Source organism: Polyodon spathula, chromosome 8 (assembly GCF_017654505.1).
Source record: "Polyodon spathula isolate WHYD16114869_AA chromosome 8, ASM1765450v1, whole genome shotgun sequence".
Taxonomy (NCBI): domain Eukaryota; kingdom Metazoa; phylum Chordata; class Actinopteri; order Acipenseriformes; family Polyodontidae; genus Polyodon; species Polyodon spathula.
This window is the reverse complement of record NC_054541.1, coordinates 48503599-48518472: the sequence shown is the minus strand read 5'-3', so window position 1 is coordinate 48518472 and position 14874 is coordinate 48503599. Positions and strand designations below refer to the sequence as shown.

The window sequence follows — 14874 nt, the reverse complement described above, 5'->3', positions numbered from 1 at the left end:
AAAGGATATCAACCACTCCTGTTCCTGTAAACCACAGAACACACAACCCAGAATCTTTACATTTTGAAACACTAAAAGAAGTTGCAAATCCAGTGACAAATGTCTTCAAGACGTGACTTATGGTCGAAATGTTCATTGTCATTGAATTTACAGTAGTTCTAAAAGTGCAGTGACTACTCCCTTTACGTAAATGACTCCTTTAGCTTTTTTTTTCTCTCCAGCAAAACCAATCTTTTTGGTAGTACTTTAATTTAGGGGTCTGTTAAACACAGTTATTGCACTGAACGGCATGCTACCATGCTATAACATGGTTATTGCACTGAACGGCATGCTACCATGCTATAACATGGTTATTGCAATGAACGGCATGCTACCATGCTATAACATGGTTATTGCAATGAACGGCATGCTACCATGCTATAACATGGTTATTGCACTGAACAGCATGCTACCATGCTATAACATGGTTATTGCAATGAACGGCATGCTACCATGCTATAACATGGTTATTGCACTGAACGGCATGCTACCATGCTATAACATGATATAAGAATGTTATAATACATATAATTTCATAATTTGTATAAAACCACCTATAATATCTGGTGCGCAACTGTTTCAATGGGGTCACCGGCCGTTTATTACGGGAAACACACGCTTTTTAACACCAGCAACAGAGCGCGACCACAGTGCGAGCTTTCAATATGAAAGGAACTCAGGAAAACATTGCTCAACAGAAATTATAAACAATACTGCATGGGATAGTGTATGACACATGACAATGTAACGCCTACTCTCCATGGGCTACATTTATACTTCAAGAGCAGAAAAATGGCTTTTAAAATGAAAGTTTCCATTTAGCTGGAAGGAATTGCTGGAGATGTGCACAGCTTAAGGTTCGGCTTGGAACAGTGGCTGTTTCCCAGGTAGTTCCCATATTTACATCCACCCACTCCATACCAAGGGAATGAACCACTGCAGCACACATGTACACAGAGGCTGCTGACACAAGGGGTGTGTATGTGTGTGTGTGTGTATTCATCTGTGTGTGTATGTGTATGTTCGTTTATGTGTGTTTGTGTGTGTTACTGTGTATGTGTGTGAGTGTAATTGTGTGTGTGTGTGTGTGTGTGTGAGTGCAGTGTGTGTGTGTGTGTGTGTGAGTGCAGTGTGTGTGTGTGTGTGTGTGAGTGCAGTGTGTGTGTGTGTGTGTGAGTGCAGTGTGTGTGTGTGTGTGTGTGTATGTGTGTGAGTGTGTGTGTGTGTGTGTGTGAGTGCAGTGTGTGTGTGTGTGTGTGTGTGTGTGTGTGTGTGTAGTGTGTGAGTGTGTGTGTGTGTGTGTGTGTGTGTGTGTGTGTGTGTGTGTGTGTGTGTGTGTGTGTGTGTGTGTGTGTGTGTGTGTGTGTGTGTGTGTGCGTGTGTGTGTGTGTGTGTGTGTGTGAGTGCAGTGTGTGTGTGTGTGTGTGTGTGTGTGTGTGTGTGTGTGTGTGTGTGTGTGTGTGTGTGTGTGTGTGTGTGTGTGTGTGTGTGTGTGTGTGTGTGTGTGTGTGTGTGTGTGTGTGTGTGTGTGTGTGTGTGTGTGTGTGTGTGTGTGTGTGTGTGTGTGTGTGTGTGTGTGTGTGTGTGTGTGTGTGTGTGTGTGTGTGTGTGTGTGTGTGTGTGTGTGTGTGTGTGTGTGTGTGTGTGTGTGTGTGGTGTGTGTGTGTGTGTGTGTGTGTGTGTGTGTGTGTGTGTGTGTGTGTGTGTGTGTGTGTGTGTGTGTGTGTGTGTGTGTGTGTGTGTGTGTGTGTGTGTGTGTGTGTGTGTGTGTGTGTGTGTGGTGTGTGTGTGTGTGTGTCTGTGTCATGTGTGTGTGTGTGTGTGAGTGTGTGTGTGTGTGAGTGTGTGAGTGCAGTGTGTGTGTGTGAGTGTGTGAGTGTGTGAGTGCAGTGTGTGTGTATGTGTGTGTGAGTGCAGTGTGTGTGTGTGTGTGTGTGTGTGAGTGCAGTGTGTGTGTGTGTGTGTGTGTGTGTGTCTGGTGTGTGTGTGTCGTGTGCGTGTGTGTGTCTCGTGTGCATGTGTCTCAGCGTGCATGTGCGTGTGTGCGTGCGTGTGCGTGTGTGTGCGCGTGTGCATGTGCATGTGCATGTGTGTGTGCGTGTGCGTGTGTGTGTGTGTGAGCGGTTTCACTCAGTGACTAGCTTGTTTTAAAGAACCCTAGAGCCCTGACCTATGTACCACGTGGTGATACCTGGCTTTAGGAGGAGTTGAACTGGTGCGGCAAAAGTACAAAGAAATTCTTGCAATAAATTTTAACTGCTTTATCAGTTCATTCAGAGTCCAAAAGTTCACCTGCTACCTGCTGCACTGCTGCAGTTTGCTCAGAAAACACAGGTTTCCAAACAAGCTGCAGAACTCAGAACTGTGTGTACATTTTACCGTGGAGTAAGTTAGTTACTCTTCAGAACACAATGTGGTTCCGATAATTCAGAACTACCAAGCATGATTTTTGAACTGCATTGTCCTTATTGTCACCAAAACAATGTTGTGCTCTGTCTCAGTCCACATTCTTACTGTTTCTGGCATATCAGGCACTGACATTTGTCCCAAGTGTTGATGCCGTGTTCTATCAGTTTAAGCTGCAGAAGCAGTCTTGTGTATAACAACATCCTCCAAGGTAAAGTGTTAGTAAAATCACTTCATGAATTCATTTTGTAACGTGCCAACAAAATGTATGAGATAACTTTCACAAAAACACATTTTTCTGCCAGACAATCTGTTGCCCTATTCCTCAAGATAAGCAATTCCACTGTTTACACCTAATATTGGGGAAACACTGCATTAGCACCAACCACAAATAATCCCTATGCAACAGTTAGAAGGTCTGGATCATTCTGTTCAATTATTCTCAATAGGCCTGGGTAGAAGCCCTGCTGCTGTAGTGTGTGTGGGGGAATGTAAGGTTGGCAGGGATGGGGTTACATCTGTCCCTGCCAACAATCACAGGTGTGGCCATTTCACCAGTTAGGTTATTGAGTGCTAATTGGGCAGTGGCCACATGCATATTAGGAAGGGGAAACCCTTTGTCTGTGTGAGCTGTTACAGAGGGGTGTTGGTGAGCCCTACCACAAAGCCCTTTTCACAACACTTTAAAGAGCTTTAAGGAATGTTTTTGAGGACTGGTTTTTGGCAAGTGATAATACACCTTCTATAAGGTTAAATAGTGCTATGAAAAATGAGCATAAACTTCCAAGCCTAAGGGATTCATGAACTGCAAACTTCCATTTAATTAATCAAAACGGGCTTAATCCAAACAGTCCTGAATAAAAACGATCCTTAAAAAAAGTCCTTGAGGTATTGCGAATGCCCCTCCCCCCTTCCCTGCCTTCTCAGATTGTATGCCCTTCCAATGAATGTGTCAGCAGTTCACAGATTGGGGCTGAACAATGAAGACAGCCAGCTTGAGCTGCAGGGCTGCCTCCTCCCATCTGTAGACTGAAGCCGGCTTCTGAACTGATCCCAGACAATGCAAAGGTCACTTCAGCACAGAGGAATCAGGACAACATTAAAGCTGGACAAACCGAGCACACGGGGAGAAAGGAGGCAAACACAGTGACTGACAGTTTCAGCCTATTGTAAACAAGGAAATGACACTCTGTCAACAGTCTCTGACACAGGACGGACTGATAAGAGGATCTATAGTCAGCATCACTTTGAACGCAGAAAAAAAAGATTCCTGAACAAATGGCACATTTATGAACAGCGCTTTTATCAAGCAAAATGTTGCGATAGAGGGTTTCTGCAGTATTCTCACTCTCTGCTATTGGGTGCTTCCTGCCATCTCATAATGAAGCTGTTTGGATAGTCAGGTGCCTGCAAGACTTGGCCTCTGATAAGGTAATCATTCTGGTCTGAACAAAAATGATAAAAGTCTTGTTTCAAACAAGAGGCAACATCAAGCCGCTCCTTATGAAAGTTTACTGCAGTACAAGCATGGCAAAGTGTGACAAAGTATAGTGAAAGCATGGGAAAGTATAGGTGTGCATTGTAAAGCACAGAGAGGTATGTCTAAAAACCTGGTAAACCATGGCAAGGTTAAATTACTGTGCACATTTACTGTGATAAACTTTCCTATGGGCTGCCCTTACAAATCACACAAGCCGAGCTGTAGAACAGAACGGGATCATCTGAAGATACTAAATTGCCTGTCCTTATCTGAAGCTTAAGGTTGAAAATGAAGACATGTGACTAATTCAAATCCTTCCAGACCTCGATAAACTTGTGGTAAACGTTACAAGTTTCGACCTGGGTTCAAATTCCAGCAAGCTGAAACAACTCCTGAAACTGAACTCCTTTTGTGACTACCAGTTTTTAGGGCACAGCAAAACGTTTGTCCTCCTTGGCTAATGCGTTTATAACACACGCACGCTAACTCAGCATACATGACGTTGTTTGAAAAGTTAGAAACAGCAGAAGTTTGCTTTCAGCCTAAAAACAAACATACAGCTACAAACAAACATAAATCACTCAGCTTTCCTGACACCACTTGAACTGTGGCTCTGTTTGCATTTTCACCTGGGTGTATCAGTCAAGCATGTCTGATATGAGCTTCTAAACATTTACCACTCAGGCTATCAATCATGTCATTTAGATCTATGTTCCTGCGCTCTGTAGGAAGAGTGCAGGGTTATTTTCATGTTGTTAACACATGCATTAGTATTGTCTTCTGGCAAACATTTAAAAGGAGTGTGCCCTGAGTAAACGAACAGAGCATAAAGGACAAAGCCTAACTAACTCCGGGCTCGGTTTGGGACAGGAGGTGTAGACATTTGCTCTGACTGACTTGGGCTTTTCAAACTGGAATATCACAGGTAAGTAAAAACAAAGAACGTATGAGAAATCAACCAATCACTGTCAACAGACATCTGTCAGCAATCCAGTGCTGTGTACAGACGTCACCTCATGAGCAACGGCACACTTTTATTGTGTTTGAAACCAGTTCCTGAGCACCACCTTCGTTTGGGGATTTATAAATGAGTATTTGCAATAAATCATAAAGACGTATCTTACCAATTGAGCTTTAAACTGTCAACAAAGTGAGCTACCTTCCTCCGTATTTAAATCTCACTCTGCTAAAACTGCTTGCAATCCCTCTGCTGTGATACAAGAACCTCTTGAAACCCAGTCAAGATGACTGCCTGTAAAATTCCCTTTAAAGAGACGAGAATTCAGAAATTGTCATAACTGGGTATCATATTCTGGATATAATACCACTAACTAGCAGTGTCAAATCATGGGCTCTGTTCAAAACTGTTTAAGGGTTGTTTAAAAAGCACTTTTAAAAGTCCAGTTTGCAGTTCAAGAAATCTTTTTTCACCTGTTTTGGAGAGCTTTAGGAGTTCAATCAAATTTTCAAAGTACTGTTTAATCTAAAAGATTGTTTTTTAAAGACAGTCCTTAAAAAAAATAAAATAAACAGTCCCTAAAACAAAAGTTTTGTGAATGGGGAAAAACAAAGACATTTCTAAAGAAAAAGCACAACGAAATTCCACAAGGGAAGGAAAACAAATCTTGATGTTAGATTTGTGTCCTGCTCCCTGTCAGGCTGTAGGAGAATCTTAGGTACTTACCCATTTCCTGGGTCTGCCTCTGGGTCTCTTTTCTCCTGTGGCCTCTGCTTTCTGAAAAAATGACAATTTTTAATTATAACCATCCCTAATAGCAACAAAAGCCCTTGGCTTCTGCAAAGAAGGTAGCTTGTGTATATATATATATATATATATATATATATATATATATATATATATATATATATATGTATGATCTAGTGTTCTTAAAACGCATTCCTTTACCTAAAAGAAACTTGAAACCCGCTTTAAACAGTGTCATCATTTTCAAGCCGCCTAAACAATCTAGTCTAGAACATGTCTTAATACATGTACAGTGGCTTGCGAAAGTATTGACCCCCCATGGCATTTTTCATATTTTGTTGCCTTACAGCCTGGAATTAAAATTGATTTTTTGGGGGTTTGTATCATTTGATTGACACAACATGTCTACCACTTTGAAGATGCAAAATGTTTTTTATTGTGAAACAAACAAGAAATAAGACAAAAAAACAGAAAACTTGAGCGTGCATAAGTATTCACCCCCCCCAAAGTCAATACTTTGTAGAGCCACCTTTTGCAGCAATTACAGCTGCAAGTCTCTTGAGGTATGTATCTATAAGCTTGGCACATCTAGTCACTGGGATTTTAGCCCATTCTTCAAGGCAAAACTGCTCCAGCTCCTTCAAGTTGGATGGGTTCCGCTGGTGTACAGCAATCTTTAAGTCATACCACAGATTCTCAATTGGATTGAGGTCTGGGCTTTGACTAGGCCATTCCAAGACATTTACATGTTTCCCCTTAAACCACTCGAGTGTTGCTTTAGCAGAATGCTTAGGGTCATTGTCCTGCTGGAAGGTGAACCTCCATCCCAGTCTCAAATCTCTGGAAGACTGAAACAGGTTTCCCTCAAGAATTTCCCTGTATTTAGCGCCATCCATCATTCCTTCAATTCTGACCAGTCCCTGCCGATGAAAAAGCATGATGCTGCCACCATCATGCTTCACTGTGGGGATAGTGTTCTCGGGGTGATGAGAGGTGTTGGGTTTGCGCCAGACATACCGTTTTCCTTGATGGCCAAAAAGCTCAATTTTAGTCTCATCTGACCAGAGTACCTTCTTCCATATGTTTGGGGAGTCTCCCACGTGCCTTTTGGTGAACACCAAACGTGATTGCTTATTTTTTTCTTTAAGCAATGGCTTTTTTCTGGCCACTCTTCCATAAAGCCCAGCTCTGTGGAGTGTACGGCTTAAAGTGGTCCTATGGACAGATACTCCAATCTCCGCTGTGCAGCTTTCCAGCTCCTTCAGGGTTATCGTTGGTCTCTTTGTTGCCTCTCTGATTAATGCCCTCCTTGCCTGGTCCGTGAGTTTTGGTGGGCGGCCCTCTCTTGCCAGGTTTGTTGTGGTGCCATATTCTTTCCATTTTTTAATAATGGCTTTAATGGTGCTCCGTGGGATGTTCAAAGTTTCGGATATTTTTTTATAACCCAACCCTGATCTGTATTTCTCCACAACTTTGTCCCTGACCTGTTTGGAGAGCTCCTTGGTCTTCATGGTGCTGCTTGCTTGGTGGTGCCCCTTGTTTAGTGGTATTGCAGACTCTGGGGCCTTTCAGAACAGGTGTATGTATACTGAGATCATGTGACACTTAGATTGCACACAGGTGGACTTTATTTAACTAATTACGTGACTTCTGAAGGTAATTGGTTGCACCAGATCTTATTTAGAGGCTTATTAGCAAAGGGGGTGAATACATATGCACGCACCACTTTTCCGTTATTTATTTTTTAGAATTTTTTGAAACAAGTTATTTTTTTCATTTCACTTCACCAATTTGGACTATTTTGTGTATGTCCATTACATGAAATCCAAATAAAAATCAATTTTAATTCCAGGTTGTAAGGCAGCAAAATAGGAAAAATGCCAAGGGGGGTCAATACTTTCGCAAGCCACTGTAAAAACCTGTTTGTTTTACAGCACCAGTACCCTCTGCTGCCATCGTTATCTGTATTACCATCTTTCATTAAGAGCCCGAGGGACATATTTTAAGATAAAATGTATTTTTCTTTAATGTACCCCTAGTTTTAAACTAAGAAAAACATGTAAATGATACAAAATGAGCGCATTAGAGAGTTTGGAGCACATTGCTTAGTTGCTTAGTTGCCAGTTTAGTAAAATGAACAGGGGTTTAACCTGTTTCACAAAATAGGAGCATTAAAGAGTGGAGCAGCAAACATGGCCCTAGCGTTTAGCCGTCAAGCGGGTAACGACTGCTGCTTTGAACACGAATGCTCACATCGAAGAGGGGGCAGGCACTAGAGTGGCAAACCCTGAGCCGTCACTTCTAAAACCAATGCCTCACAGACACTACAGCGCACACTGTGAGCCGTCACTTCTAAAACCAATGCCTCACAGACACTACAGCGCACACTCTGAGCCGTCACTTCTAAAACCAATGCCTCACAGACACTACAGCGCACACTGTGAGCCGTCACTTCTAAAACCAATGCCTCACAGACACTACAGCGCACACTGTGAGCCGTCACTTCTAAAACCAATGCCTCACAGACACTACAGCGCACACTCTGAGCCGTCACTTCTAAAACCAATGCCTCACAGACACTACAGCGCACACTCTGAGCCGTCACTTCTAAAACCAATGCCTCACAGACACTACAGCGCACACTCTGAGCCGTCACTTCTAAAACCAATGCCTCACAGACACTACAGCGCACACTCTGAGCCGTCATTTCTAAAACCAATGCCTCACCTCTTAGTGGCTGGAGCAGGAAATTAGTTTGTAAGCCTGGTAAATTAGGATCTAAACAGTAACAATAGAGTTAAAGAACACACATCATTTTCTTTTGAACAGGCAAGAAATTAAATATTTGAAGTGTTTAGGGGGCTGTAAAGTATCCCTTTAACTGCAGTTAAATATGAATGGGAATATAAACAGTGAGCGCTTTGACAACAAGAAGGCCTAAATCCTCTAATTGGTTCCATCAACTTTAACAAGATGCAGCCACTTGTGCTTGCTTGTAGCATCTTGTTAGCAGCCAACTTGTTGCAAGCGATCAATGCATTTCACCACCACCCAGGGAAACAAGTGGTGGTTATTATTTATTGTGTGTGTGTGTGTGTGTGTGTGTGCGCGCGTGTGTGTATGTGTGCTTGTGCCTGCGTATGTGTGTGCGTGTGCGTGTGTTTGTGTGCTTGTGTGTGTTTATTTGTGTGTGTGTGCTTTGTTTTTTTATTGGATTTGTGCATGACATAATTTCCAGTTTTCTAATAGCTAACAATTAACAATAGGACAGGCAGGTCACCTGGACAGCCAGGCTGACACAAGTTATGTAACACCGAGCAAAACTAAAGCTGCACAGTTGAAAGCAATTAACAAGACAAGATGCGTTTAAATAATTGAATGGAGATAAAGTGTACCTCGGGCATCAAACTATTGTCAGGCAGAATCCTAAACGTAACCAAATCCGAATCGACTAAACCCTATCTGACCAGCAAAATAAACCAGATAGACGTCAAGATAAAATGAGTTAATGGTACTGGTCAGCTGAAGTGATTGATGGCTCATGTGGAACAAAGTTAGCCGTTATAAAAAGTGTACCCAGGGAACCTGGGCTGCTGTTGTGCTGTATTTACTGCAGGTACTCTCTCTCTAGCCTCAGTCCAAGGGGGCTTAGCTTTAAAGGCTTGTCCGTTTTCGCAAATCAATAGCACACCATTAAATCCATTACCTTTAACACTGGGCCCCGTTCACAAAGCCAATTAGCTGTTAAAATAAGGGTCTTTCAGAGTGTTTTCTATGAAAAAAATCTAGTCTGATATTTATGAAACTCTTCCTTACTGGTGTTAATGAAATCATTCAACTAAGCATCTGCATTTACATTTGCTTCCAAAGAGAAGAAGAAGTTGGATCGCGAGTGTTCTCAATGTCTTCCTTGCCCGTTCCTGAGCTCTGTGCGCATTGTCGAGTCTCACATTCCCAATGTCCTAACAAGTACAGTTTGTTTTCAAACGCCCCAAGGACAGTTTACTAGAGCCCTTACAAAAAAAAAAACCTGCACACCACGCAGCGAGGAATTGTGAGCATGCAACCACAGAGCGGACCCCAGGCCACCCTTGTGTCTCCCCTGATTTAGCGCTGTTTACACACTGTGACAAAACAAAGCCCCGGGTCTTGGTCCGGCTATTTCTGGCTTTAGTCTTTAGTTTAGATAATACATTTTTTATTGGGAGGTGTAACGGTCTGCAAGCAAACACCCAATCAATGAATCATGAGTACCTTTAGCATGTCTGGTTCTAGAAAGGCTCCCATTCATCTTAGATGTTGTGAACACTTCAGTGCATTCCAAAGAGCTGGCTTCATGAAGCACTGGGCCACACACCACTGTGTGAACATACCAGCACTTCCAGCATGGCTGAGCTCAACAGCTCCACATTACCTTGTGTGGCTTTGCCTTTAAAGAAGGCAAGGCCCCATAATGACAAGAAGTTTAATATATAGGTTTTATTAAGTATTAACACAAGACTTCATTTCAAGGGCATCGCGGATAGTGGGGCTGTAGGAATAAGTATATTTAAACTTCCATTAAGATTACGAATAATGCATTCTGAGACATTACTGACGTTCCTTTCCACAAAACCTTTTTTAAGCCTGTTTTTATTTATTTATTTCTAAATAAGACTTGGTATTTATTTAAACATTCCCAACTTTTTTTTATTTTTTTTTTAATAAATAGGAATTAGAGAGAGAGAAAAGCTTTAGAGAAGTTTTCAAAAACTACAAATAAAATGGACCTTATCCATATACGTGCAAAATATGTATTTAACATGCTAGCAGTTCAGTGATATTACACAGATATTACTTTTCACAGGTAAGATCCATATCTTGTGTTTTTCTATTTGGACTTTCATGGTTGCGGTACCATGAAATGGATAAAATGATACTTAATTACCTTATTAATTTACTCGATAATAAAGTCCTGTTAATTATTTCCCAGTAGTTATAAAGTGTGACCAGTAAAACTAGAAACCCTTTACGGATCGTTTATGACTTTACAAAAGGAAGGTTTCTGTGAACCCAGCTGAAAACAGGAATCTGCTTTGAACCTGTGCACAGTGAAGAGGACAGACAGGGGGCAAATAAGTGCAACACAGGCTTCAAGGTTCAACCTTTGTGCACCCGGGAATGTCGTTCTACAGTATAACAGGGTTTACAGCTTTTGTTTTGCAGGTAGCTTTTGCAGCTGCAGCTATAGTTCCTTCAGTCACTGTGTGCACAATGGTATGGTGTTAAGTTTTCTATCTATATATCTGTTTTATAATGCATAACTTCAGGGGTTTTCTTCCAAAGTTTTGGCAGGGCAACTTCTCAAACTCCACAGACTTCACACAAACAGCATTGAAATTTCCAAAAAATTCAATAAAAAGTGTGTAGGACCAAAAGTGGAAGATTAGTTATTGGTTTTAGAAGTGACGGCTCAGGGTTTGCCACTCTAGTGCCTGCCCCCTCTTCGATGTGAGCATTCGTGTTCAAAGCAGCAGTCGTTACCCGCTTGACGGCTAAACGCTAGGGCCATGTTTGCTGCTCCACTCTTTAATGCTCCTATTTTGTGAAAGAGGTTAAACCCCTGTTCATTTTACTAAACTGGCAACTAAGCAACTAAGCAATGTGCTCCAAACTCTCTAATGCGCTCATTTTGTATCATTTACATGTTTTTTTTAGTTTAAAACTAGGGGTACATTAAAGAAAAATACATTTTATCTTAAAATATGTCCCTCGGGCTCTTAATGAAAGACGATAATACAGATAACAACGGCTGCAGAGGGTACTGGTGCTGTTTAGTAAAAAAAATGAATCCCAGTGAAAATCATTGAATAGAATACATTTCCCAGGTAAATATCGGGAGAAATACTGGGGCTCAGTCAGAAAGCAGCTTCTTTGTGAATGCTGGGGGACAGTCAGAAAGCAGCTTCTTTGTGAATGCTGGGGGACAGTCAGAAAGCAGCTTCTCTGAATGCTGGGGGACAGTCAGAAAGCAGCTTCTTTGTGAATGCTGGGGGACAGTCAGAAAGCAGCTTCTTTGTGAATGCTGGGGGACAGTCAGAAAGCAGCTTCTTTGTGAATGCTGGGGGACAGTCAGAAAGCAGCTTCTTTGTGAATGCTGGGGGACAGTCAGAAAGCAGCTTCTTTGTGAATGCTGGGGGACAGTCAGAAAGCAGCTTCTTTGTGAATGCTGGGGGACAGTCAGAAAGCAGCTTCTTTGTGAATGCTGGGGGACAGTCAGAAAGCAGCTTCTTTGTGAATGAAACCCATTTAAAGCTGGTGAAGTTAACCTCTATCAGTATCTACGTACAGTATGTTAAACAGACAGCGCCGTATTACACAGAAACTAGGACGAATTTGGGATGAGTAGGATAAATCTTGGATGAAAATCGCTTTGGTAAAACCTGGACACTGTTAGTTTCAAATCAGTAAGAACTGGTAATAAAGTTCCTTCTGCTCTCATAGTTAGATATAATTCAAACCCAATGTTTCCCCTCTCACCCTTTCTTGCTGCACACTATATGTGTATGGGTCTTTGCTGATACAAGTGCCTTGACTGATTGACACTAATTAGCTTAATTAACACATTGAGCGCTTAGGAATAGCATTTAAATACATTTAAACAGTTATTTTGTAAGAATTCAAGTTTGGTACCATTTTATTACATGTTTTAATACACAACTGAACAATGGCTACTGAAACTTACTTTGATAATATCCCCTTTGATCACAATTATTTATTTTTAAACAGCTTGTGAGAAGTCTATGGAGTTCGAAAAGTTGCCCTGCCAAAACTTTGAAAAAACATGTATGCATTATAAAATAGATACATAGATAGGAAAATGAACATGGTACAATTATACACACAGTGACTGAAGGGCACATTGTACTTACCATATTCCTTCAAATTTACTTTTTGAACCATTTTTTGCTTCTCAAAAATAGGCTGTAATTCGAGTACAGTATAGTGATACCATGTATTAAAATCACCAACAAAACACGTCACTGCCCGAATACACAAGCAGCAATGTGACTGACTGCCGAGAAAAGACGAACAAAACGATTACTGCCCGATTCTCGAATCATCCATGACATACCGGCAGCCATTTTCAAGAAGTGTCATTAGCTTCCAGAGGAATTCGAGGAGAAGTTTTTACAGTTTCAGCGTTTCTAACAAACAGTACCAGCCTGGACAGATCAGAAATGCTGATCAGACCCCCACGTTTTTCGACATGCCAAGTAATACCACAGATCACAAACTGGGAGAAAAACAGGTGTGAGTAATCTCATGTGTGTATGTTCTGCTCTGTTGGTATTGTGCACACCGTTCTCACTGTTGTGTTTGCAATGTGGTCAGTGCTGTTGTGGTTGCTGGGTTACATGTTGTCTGACGTAGTGGACTGTTGTGTCATGCTTGCTGTTGCCAGGATGTGGGATGCTGTAAGTAAGTGAGGGATGTGTGTTCGACAGAGATGCCATTAAGTACTACAGTACACAGCACAATAAACGAGCTCTGTGTTTAATCTACAACAACACAGTTTCGTGTCAGTTTTGTACGAAGGAACAGCGTAATTGAGGTTGTATCTTTGTAAATGCATATTTATGCTTTCTTCAAATTGAAAGCAGTAGATTTGGGCTGCATCTTAAATTTGAGGGCCTCTTAAAATGGAGGAATCCTGTACTTGTGCCACTGTAAGTTTTTGTTTACTTTGATACAGTATTGCTGATTCCAGTGCAACAAAAACATGAATTACAACCGTTACCATGCCAACCTATTTCACAGTCATTAATTAACTGTGAAATCATTTCCCAAAATGGGTGTTGGTAATGTGATTTCAGACAAGAAAAGCATGTACTATCATCATTCTATCTTTGTGAGCGGAGGAAAGCTGAAACAAATTATCACATCCAAACCTGCCCAGGGCCTAAAGGCACATCCAGTATAATAGTTCAAACCAACAACATCAGGAATGCCAAAGACGCTTCCCACACACAGTTATAAACTAATAAGCAACCGGCTTCCTGGAGGTATGAGCACACCTCTCCTGCTCATAGATAGAATGATAAACTATAGCAGCTGAGTTAAAACTGAGAACAGAATAGGAGCCCTTATAAACGTTCCCCATAGTAAAAGCATGGCAAAGTGTAATAAAGCAAAGTGAAAGCATGGCAAAGCATAGGTAAGCATGGTAAAGAACAGCAGGGTATATAAATAAACATGGTAAACCAGTGTACACTCTGGTAAATGCATAATATAAACATGGTAAACCAGTGTACACTCTGGTAAATGCATAATATAAACATGGTAAACCAGTGTACACTCTGGTAAATGCATAATATAAACATGGTAAACCAGTGTACACTCTGGTAAATGCATAGTATAACCACTGGAAAAGCATGGGGGTGGGAGACTGCAAATAAACCATGGCAAACTTTAATAACGAAACTAGGGCTGTTTGATTAACTTTTAATTTCTTAAATGTTTACATTTTTAGCATAAATTGACTGCTGCTTTATTTTTTTGTAACAACAGGGAATTAGGCAGATCTGTGAACTATTGTGAACTATTGTGCATTTCAAAGTTTAAACGTGTTCAGAAACATTGTAGCGAATTAAAAACTCCATCATGTGAGCGCTGTTCATGTTTTTGTATACATGTAAATGTATTTGCATAGGAATACATGTGTACATCACTGATGTGTATGTGGAATGCATTTTGAAGAAATATTGAATCTGAAAATGAATAAGCCTTACATTGTACGCTGTATAAAAAGATAGAGAAGTATTTCCCATATTTTCTGAAAGGTATGAGGTGAGTCTGTCGATGTAAGTAGGGAAAACGCTTGGAGTGTAATCTAAGCTTGCCATTATATGTGATTCTTACAAGCTTGTCTACATTTTCAAAGATTAAACTCAATACATCACATTTATCAAATTCTTTACTCCGCTTCTGTGATAGGAAAATCAAACTTTACAAAGTCATTAGACGAATGGCAATCAATTTAGTCATGTTATAGAGTTAAGGAAAATTCTAAACTAGTTTTTTAACAAAAGGCTTATGTTTAAATGTTTCAACTCTAAACTGTGGTGGCCCTTTATGTGTCCTGCATTAACTAGTCTTCCCAGAACTTAATAGCAATACTTATATACATGCAGTTCTAACTGGAGGTACTTCCCTTAACAACTGCACTGTCACTCTCTCCACTTACCTTTTCCTCTCCTAAACA

At 41.0% G+C, this 14874-nt stretch overlaps 1 protein-coding gene across 1 annotated transcript in view; it reads right to left on the bottom strand.

The window, feature by feature from the left end:
- Window positions 1-14874, bottom strand: part of hmga2 (high mobility group AT-hook 2) — a 71123-nt gene that overhangs the window by 51750 nt on the left and 4499 nt on the right. The window contains exon 3 of the mRNA XM_041258295.1: window positions 5610-5660. Coding sequence (XP_041114229.1) covers window positions 5610-5660 — 51 coding nt within the window. The remainder of the gene's footprint in view (window positions 1-5609; window positions 5661-14874) is intronic.